At 54.6% G+C, this 9,227-nt stretch overlaps 1 protein-coding gene across 1 annotated transcript in view; it reads left to right on the plus strand.

Moving 5' to 3' along the window:
* LOC147091378 (uncharacterized) overlaps window positions 1–4,622 on the plus strand; it is a 91,686-nt gene extending 87,064 nt beyond the window's left edge. The window contains exons 4-5 of the mRNA XM_085976581.1: window positions 1,209–1,332; window positions 3,972–4,622. Of these exons, the coding sequence (XP_085832707.1) occupies window positions 1,209–1,332; window positions 3,972–4,377 (530 nt within the window). The 3' untranslated portion in view covers window positions 4,378–4,622. The remainder of the gene's footprint in view (window positions 1–1,208; window positions 1,333–3,971) is intronic.
* Window positions 4,623–9,227: the final 4,605 nt, after the last annotated feature.

Here is a 9,227-nt window from a genome sequence, read left to right on the forward strand (position 1 = left end):
GGCCGACTGGTCTCCTGTGCAATAACATTCTAGGTTTCAGAGCGACTCGTGTGTATGTGTGTGGTTAGTTGGAGGCACTCTGCACGGTCTGGGGTTCTGTGCCTCAGTACCTGAGTAAACGGAGATGTGGCATTGGTTTAAAATCACCTCTGAACAGGGAGACGGGGTCTCGGTTTAAAATCACCTCTGAACAGGGAGCTGGGGCCTCAGTTTAACAGCCCCCTGAACAGGGAGACGGGGCCTCGGTTTAACATCCCCCTGAACAGGGAGACGGGGCCTCGGTTTACCATCCCCCTGAACAGGGAGACGGGGCCTCAGTTTAACATCCCCCAGAACAGGGAGACGGGGCCTCGGTTTAACATCCCCCTGAACAGGGAGACGGGGCCTCGGTTTAACATCCCCTGAACAGGGAGACGGGGCCTCGGTTTAACATCCCCCTGAACAGGGAGACGGGGCCTCGGTTTAACATCCCCCAGAACAGGGAGACGGGGCCTCGGTTTAACATCCCCCCTGAACAGGGAGACGGAGCCTCGTTTTAACAGCCCCCTGAACAGGGAGACGGGGCCTCGGTTTAACATCCCCCTGAACAGGGAGACGGGGCCTCGGTTTAACATCCCCCCTGAACAGGGAGACGGAGCCTCGTTTTAACAGCCCCCTGAACAGGGAGACGGGGGCCTCGGTTTAACATCCCCTGAACAGGGAGACGGGGCCTCGGTTTAACATCCCCCTGAACAGGGAGACGGGGCCTCGGTTTAACATCCCCTGAACAGGGAGACAGGGCCTCGGTTTAACATCCCCCTGAACAGGGAGACGGGGCCTCGGTTTAACATCCCCCCTGAACAGGGAGACGGGGCCTCGGTTTAACATCCCCTGAACAGGGAGACGGGGCCTCGGTTTAACATCCCCCTGAACAGGGAGACGGGGCCTCGGTTTAACATCCCCCTGAACAGGGAGACGGGGCCTCGGTTTAACATCCCCCCTGAACAGGGAGACGGGGCCTCGGTTTAACATCCCCCCCTGAACAGGGAGACGGGGCCTCGGTTTAACATCCCCCTGAACAGGGAGACAGGGCCTCGGTTTAACATCCCCCTGAACAGGGAGACGGGGCCTCGGTTTAACATCCCCCTGAACAAGGAGACTGGGCTTCGGTTTAACATCCCCCTCCCGGCCCCCAACAGGGAGATGGGCCCGTGATTACTGATTCTTCCATTATTTCCACCTTTCTATTCCCCAGGTTGAGGAGAACGAGTGGGTGGTCGATTATGCTTTGAAAAAACGCAACGTCAAGCTGGTTCCAACTGGTTTAGACTTTGGAAAGGAAGGATTCACAAGGTACGTGACACTTAAACCTTTGTCCAAAGAGTGACCTTTACCCTGAATAAACGGTGACTCTACCTGACCATTGACCCTCTCGGGTCTGTCAATTCACAGTTCCAAGAGCGCCGGTTTCACCCCTCGCTCTGACCCCTGACCCTCGCAAGTCTCACTGCCCGTGTCTGTCTGTCTTTGCAAGTTCCAAGAGCGCCGGTTTCACCCCTCGCTCTGACCCCTGACCCTCGCAAGTCTCACTGCCAGTGTCTGTCTGTTCGCAAGTTCCAAGAGCGCCGGTTTCACCCCTCGCTCTGACCCGGACTCTGACCCCTGACCCTCGCAAGTCTCACTGCCCGTGTCTGTCTGTTCGCAAGTTCCAAGTGCGCCGGCTTCACCCCTCGCTCCGACCTGGACTCTGACCCCTGACCCTCGCAAGTCTCACTGCCCGTGTCTGTCTGTTCGCAAGTTCCAAGAGCGCCGGTTTCACCCCTCGCTCCAACCCAGACTCTGACCCTCGCAAGTCTCACTGCCCGTGTCTGTCTGTCTGCAAGTTCCAAGAGTGCCGGTTTCACCCCTCGCTCTGACCCCTGACCCTCGCAAGTCTCACTGCCCGTGTCTGTTCGCAAGTTCCAAGAGCGCCGGTTTCACCCCTCGCTCTGACCCCTGACCCTCGCAAGTCTCACTGCCCGTGTCTGTCTGTTCGCAAGTTCCAAGAGCGCCGGTTTCACCCCTCGCTCCGACCCGGACTCTGACCCCTGACCCTCGCACATCTCACTGCCTGTGTCTGTTCGCAATTTCCAAGGGTGCTGGTTTCACCCCTCGCTCCGACCCAGACTCTGACCCCTGACCCTCGCACGTCTCACTGCCCGTGTCTGTCTGTCCGCAAGTTCCAAGAGCGCCGGTTTCACCCCTCGCTCTGACCCCTGACCCTCGCAAGTCTCACTGCCCGTGTCTGTCTGTTCGCAAGTTCCAAGAGCGCCGGTTTCACCCCTCGCTCTGACCCCTGACCCTCGCAAGTCTCACTGCCCGTGTCTGTCTGTTCGCAAGTTCCAAGAGCGCCGGTTTCACCCCTCGCTCCGACCCGGACTCTGACCCCTGACCCTCGCAAGTCTCACTGCCCGTGTCTGCCTGTTCGCAAGTTCCAAGAGCGCTGGTTTCACCCCTCGCTCCGACCTGGACTCTGACCCCTGACCCTCGCAAGTCTCACTGCCCGTGTCTGCCTGTTCGCAAGTTCCAAGAGCGCCGGTTTCACCCCTCGCTCCGACCCGGACTCTGACCCCTGACCCTCGCACGTCTCACTGCCCGTGTCTGTCTGTTTGCAGGTTCCAGGAGCTCTGGTTTCACCCCTCGCTCCGACCCTGATACCTAACTGTGACTGTCCCGGAGACTCACTGCCCGTGTCTGTCTGTTTGCAGGTTCCAGGAGCTCCGATTTCACCCCTCGCTCTGACCCTGATACCTAACCCTGACTGTGACTGTCCCGGAGACTCACTGCCCGTGTCTGTCTGTTTGCAGGTTCCAGGAGCTCCGATTTCACCCCTCGCTCTGACCCTGATACCTAACCCTGACTGTGACTGTCCCGGAGACTCACTGCCCGTGTCTGTCTGTTTGCAGGTTCCAGGAGCTCCGGATTCACCCCTCGCTCCGACCCTGATACCTAACCGTGACTGTCCCGGAGACTCACTGCCCGTGTCTGTCTGTTTGCAGGTTCCAGGAGCTCCGATTTCACCCCTCGCTCTGACCCTGATACCTAACCCTGACTGTGACTGTCCCGGAGACTCACTGCCCGTGTCTGTCTGTTTGCAGGTTCCAGGAGCTCCGATTTCACCCCTCGCTCTGACCCTGATACCTAACCCTGACTGTGACTGTCCCGGAGACTCACTGCCCGTGTCTGTCTGTTTGCAGGTTCCAGGAGCTCCGATTTCACCCCTCGCTCTGACCCTGATACCTAACCCTGACTGTGACTGTCCCGGAGACTCACTGCCCGTGTCTGTCTGTTTGCAGGTTCCAGGAGCTCCGGATTCACCCCTCGCTCCGACCCTGATACCTAACCGTGACTGTCCCGGAGACTCACTGCCCGTGTCTGTCTGTTTGCAGGTTCCAGGTGCTCCGATTTCACCCCTCGCTCTGACCCTGATACCTAACCCTGACTGTGACTGTCCCGGAGACTCACTGCCCGTGTCTGTCTGTTTGCAGGTTCCAGGAGCTCCGGATTCACCCCTCGCTCCGACCCTGATACCTAACCCTGACTGTCCTGGAGACTCACTGCCCGTGTCTGTCTGTTCGCAGCTTCCAGGAGCTCCGGTTTCACCCCTCGCTCCGACCCTGATACCTAACCCTGACTGTCCTGGAGACTCACTGCCCGTGTCTGTCTGTTTGCAGCTTCCAGGAGCTCCGGTTTCACCCCTCGCTCCGACCCTGATACCTAACCGTTACTGTCCCAGAGACTCACTGCCCGTGTCTGTCTGTTTGCAAGTTCCAGGAGCTCCGGTTTCACCCCTCGCTCCGACCCTGATACCTAACCGTGACTGTCCCAGAGACTCACTGCCCGTGTCTGTCTGTTTGCAAGTTCCAGGAGCTCAGATTTCACCCCTCGCTCCGACCCTGATACCTAACCGTGACTGTCCCGGAGACTCACTGCCCATGTCTGTCTGTTTGCAGGTTCCAGGAACGTCGGTTTCACCCCTCGCTCCGCCTCACTCGCCGGTTCTACCCGCACACTCACAACATGGACGGGTTCTTTGTGGCCAAGTTCAAGAAATTTGCAGACTCAGTGCCGCCGTCGGCTCGAGCCGCGGAGATCCCAGCCGGCGAGACGGAGACGGCGCCGGTGGCCACTGAGGCTCAGGGGGAGAAGGCTGCAGAGTCTCCCCGTGCCCCCACCTCTGGGAAGAAGCTGAAGAAATCCCAGCAGCGCCGGAAAGGGAAACCGCGGAGGGTAGGGGGTCAGGGGCCGGGGGCCAAGGTCGGGGGTCGGAAAGGTGGGGGGAAATTAAAACTGCAGAAAACTCTGCGGGGCTCGGGGGTCAGAGGTCGAGGGAAGGTCAAACCGCAGAAGACTCTGTAAGAAGGTCGGGGTTGGAGGTCAGGAGGTGAATTCAAACAAGATTCAGAGGGTCAGAGACCAGGGAAAGTCGAGCAGAAGATTCAGTGAGGTTGGAGTTATCGGACTGCGGGGGTGATGGGAATGGCCCTGTAGTGAACACGATTCCCCTTCCCCCACGACCCCCTCGGGAGAGCCGGCTTAATGTCTGTCGTTCGTTCTGTAATTTTATTCTTATCCGTTTTTGCAATAAAACTCGGCAATTCTCACCCCGCCTCTCTCTTCACTGAATCCCGCTCCCTCTCCCTGCCTCCTCCACCCACACGAGGGAAAGGCGATGCGCGGGGGCACAGCACCACACATGGAGACATCACGGAGGCCGTGGGTGGAGCCTGGGCCTTTCCTGCTCTGTGTGAGGCTCAATCTCACTGAGTGAGATCAGGCTAACTCAGCTTGTGAGAATTATCGTCGGTAGGCTTTTACCGACACCAACACCTTGTGCTTGCAAACATCGCACTGTCACACCTAGTCCGTGAATATGCAATCTCCAGAGATTACACCAGCAAAGACATGCCAATCTAGGCCTAGATCCTGGAGAGGTCCCAGCGGATTGGAAAATCGCAAATGTAATGACCCTATGCAAGAAAGGAGGGAGACAAAGCAGGGAACTATAGGCCAGTTAGCCGAACATCTTGTCAGTGGGAAAATGCTGCAATCCATTATTGAGGTTGTAGTAGCAGGGAATTTAGAAAATCACAATGCAATCAAGCAGGGTCAGCGTGGTTTTATGAAAGGGAAATCACGTTTGATAAATTTATTTTAGTTCTTTGCAGATGTATCGAGCAAGGTGGATCAAGGGGAACCAGTAGATGTGGTATATTTGGATTTCCAGAAGGCATTCGATAAGGTGCCACAAAAGGTTACTGCATAAGATACGAGTTCATGGGGTTGGGGGTAATATATTAGATTGGATGGAGGATTGGCTAACTAACATAAAGCAGAGTGTCGGGATAAATGGGTCATTTTCAGGTTGGCAAACTAACTAGTGGGGTGCCGCAGGGATCAGTGCTGGGGCCTCAACTATTTACAATCTATATTAATGACTTGGATGAAGGGACCGAGTGTACTGTAGGCAAGTTTGCCGATGAAACAAAGATAGGTGGGAAAGCAATTGGGAGGAGGACGCTCTGTGGAGGGATATAGATAGGCTAAGTGAGTGGGTAAAGATTTGGCAGATTGAGTATAATGTGGGAAAATGTGAGATCCATTTAGGTAGGAAGAATAGAAAAGTAAAATATTATTTAAATGGAGTGAGACTAAAATACTGTGGTACAGAAGGATCTGGGTGTCCTCGTACATGAAACACAAAGTTATCAGGCAGGCACAGCAAGTAATTAGGAAGGCAAATGGAATGTTGGCCTTTATTGCAAAGGGAATGGAGCATAACAGTAGGGAAGTCTAGCTACAACTGTACAGGGCGTTGGTGAGACCACACCTGGAGTACTGCGTACAGTTTTGGTCTTATTTAAGGAGGAATATACTTGCATTGGAGGCAGTTCAGAAAAGGTTGACGAGGTTGATTCCTGAGTTGAAGGGGTTGTCTTATGAGGAAAGGTTGAGCAGGTTGGGCCTATACCCATTGGAGTTTAGAAGAATGAGGGGATCTTATTGAAACATAAAAGATTCCAAGGGGGCTTGACAGGGTAGATGAAGAGAGGATGTCTCTCCTCGTGGGGGAATCTAGATTTAGGATAAGGGGTCGCCAATTTAAGACAGATGAGGGGCAGTTCCTTCTCTGAGGGACGTGAATCTTTGGAATTCTCTACCCCAGAGAGCTGCGGAGGCTGTGTCGGTGAATATATTCAAGGCGGAGATCGACAGATATTTGAGCTGCAGGGGAGTCGAGGGTTATGGGGAACAGGCAGCAAAGTGGAGTTGAGGCTGTAACCGATTTTTGCGGTGGCCAATTTCCTATGGGCCCTGCCGCAATCACCAATTATAGTAAGTGGTTTCGCCCAGCCCGTAGCGAGCACGCAAATCCCCTTATTACAAGTTCTGGACGATAGGGATTACTGAGGACAGATTTGAACACAGTGTTTTCAGGCTCACCCGTACAGTGTTTAGTAAGGTTGACAAAACCACTCCACTCGCATACAGTACGAGCGGTGTGAACACAACAGTACAGTTTAAAACAGTACAACCCTGACTTGTCCAACAACCCCCTGCCATGCTGATTGACCACGGCCTAAAAACACCCTCCCGTGAACTAAACTATCACAGGACCCTTCCAACGCTAAACCCCTCTGGTTTGGTAGGAGCATACAGGCACCCCCTCACACAGCTAAGTGAACTTGTGGGTGTGTAGGCTTGGCAATGCTCACCTAGATTGCCCTTGATCTTGCTTGCAGCTTCCTCCCCTCCGCCTCGGCTACCTGGTTCCGTACCGGCCTTGCGGCATGCGAGTCCCAGTCTGAGTTGAAGTCCGTCTCGGCTGGAAGAGCAAGGCTCCGCTCCTCTTGACGTTCCGTTGTGTGGAGGGCAGGAGAGAGACAGAGAGCTATCCAAACTGCTCTCTGATATACCCTTCCAATACACAGACCGCTGTCTGTGGTTTTAATGGACACATGGCCTCAGGGAAATGGTTTCCCGGCTTCCTCCCAGATTTGGATGGTTTAGATCTCGTTTCGATCTCCCAGCTGACTTAACTTAACGAGCTCATATTCAGAAACAGTGAGTCGTCAGCCTCGTTATTCATGACTTGGGAGTGGGCCTCTCGGGCCATTGTTCCCAAGGACAGTCCGTTACCATAGGAATCCAACCTGGTTACGTCAGCCACCTTCAGCTAGAGTGGTTTCCACTGATTCCCCCCAAAGAGCCGGTCCAGTTTTTAATAAGGGTATATGCTCATAATCTAAAAAAAAATTCCATGGAGACTGCGCCGACGGCTACAAGGCCTACATCAGATCAGCCATGATCTTATTGAATGGCGGATCAGGAACGAGGGGCCGAATGGCCTACTGTGTCGGTGACTACAGAGGATCCACAGGAGTGTGTCGGTGATGAGGATCCACAGGAGTATGTCAGTGATTACAGAGGATCCACAGGAGTGTGTCGGTGATGAGGATCCACAGGAGTGTGTCGGTGATGAGGATCCACAGGAGTGTGTCGGTGATTACAGAGGATCCACAGGAGTGTGTCGGTGATTACAGAGGATCCACAGGAGTGTGTCAGTGATTACAGAGGATCCACAGGAGTGTGTCGGTGATGAGGATCCACAGGAATGTGTCGGTGATTGATGAGGATCCACAGGAGTGTGTCGGTGATGAGGATCCACAGGAGTGTGTCGGTGATTACAGAGGATCCACAGGAGTGTCGGTGATTACAAAGGATCCACAGGAGTGTGTCGGTGATTACACAGGATCCACAGGAGTGTGTCGGTGATTACAGAGGATCCACAGGAGCGTGACGGTGATTACAGAGGATCCACAGGAGTGTGTCGGTGATTACAGAGGATCCACAGGAGCGTGACGGTGATTACAGAGGATCCACAGGAGTGTGTCGGTGATTACAGAGGATCCACAGGAGTGTGTCCGTGATTACAGAGGATCCACAGGAGTGTGTCCGTGATTACAGAGGATCCACAATAGTGTATCGGTGATTACAGAGGATCCACAGGAGCGTGTCTGTGATTACAGAGGATCCACAATAGTGTATCGGTGATTACAGAGGATCCACAGGAGCGTGTCTGTGATTACAGAGGATCCACAGGAGCGTGACGGTGATTACAGAGGATCCACAGGAGTGTGTCGGTGATGAGGATCCACAGGAGCGTGTCGGTGATTGCAGAGGATCCACAGGAGCGTGACGGTGATTACAGAGGATCCACAGGAGTGTGTCGGTGATGAGGATCCACAGGAGCGTGTCGGTGATTACAGAGGATCCACAGGAGCGTGTCGGTGATTACAGAGGATCCACAGGAGCGTGTCGGTGATTGCAGAGGATCCACAGGAGTGTGTCGGTGATGAGGATCCACAGGAGCGTGTCGGTGATTACAGAGGATCCACAGGAGTGTGTCGGTGATGAGGATCCACAGGAGCGTGTCTGTGATTGCAGAGGATCCACAGGAGCGTGTCGGTGATTACAGAGGATCCACAGGAGTGTGTCGGTGATGAGGATCCACAGGAGCGTGTCTGTGATTACAGAGGATCCACAGGAGCGTGTCGATGATTACAGAGGATCCACAGGAGCATGTCGGTGATTACAGAGGATCCACAGGAGCGTGTCGGTGATTACAGAGGATCCACAGGAGCGTGTCGATGATTACAGAGGATCCACAGGAGCGTGTCGATGATTACAGAGGATCCACAGGAGCGTGTCGATGATTACAGAGGATCCACAGGAGCGTGTCGATGATTACAGAAGATCCACAGGAGCATGTTGGTGATTACAGAGGATCCACAGGAGCGTGTCGGTGATTAGAGGATCCAGTCTCTTGTTCAGACCCAGGGGAGGCTGTGGGACTTTATTCTCCTTCTCCAGTCCCTTGTTCAGGGCCAGGGGAGGCTGTGGGGCTTTATTCCCCTTCTCCAGTCCCTAGTTCAGACCCAGGGGAGGCTGTGGGACTTTATTCCCCTTCTCCAGTCCCTTGTTCAGGGCCTGGGGAGGCTGTGGGGCTTTATTCCCCTTCTCCAGTCCCTAGTTCAGACCCAGGGGAGGCTGTGGGACTTTATTCCCCTTCTCCAGTCCCTTGTTCAGGGCCTGGGGAGGCTGTGGGGCTTTATTCCCCTTCTCCAGTCCCTTGTTCAGGGCCTGGGGAGGCTGTGGGACTTTATTCCCCTTCTCCAGTCCTTTGTTCAGACCCAGGGGAGGCTGTG

The sequence above is a fragment of the Somniosus microcephalus genome, unplaced genomic scaffold (assembly GCF_052327205.1).
Source record: "Somniosus microcephalus isolate GS21.2 unplaced genomic scaffold, FLI_Smic_1.0 unresolved_chr3, whole genome shotgun sequence".
Classification (NCBI taxonomy): Eukaryota; Metazoa; Chordata; class Chondrichthyes; order Squaliformes; family Somniosidae; genus Somniosus; species Somniosus microcephalus.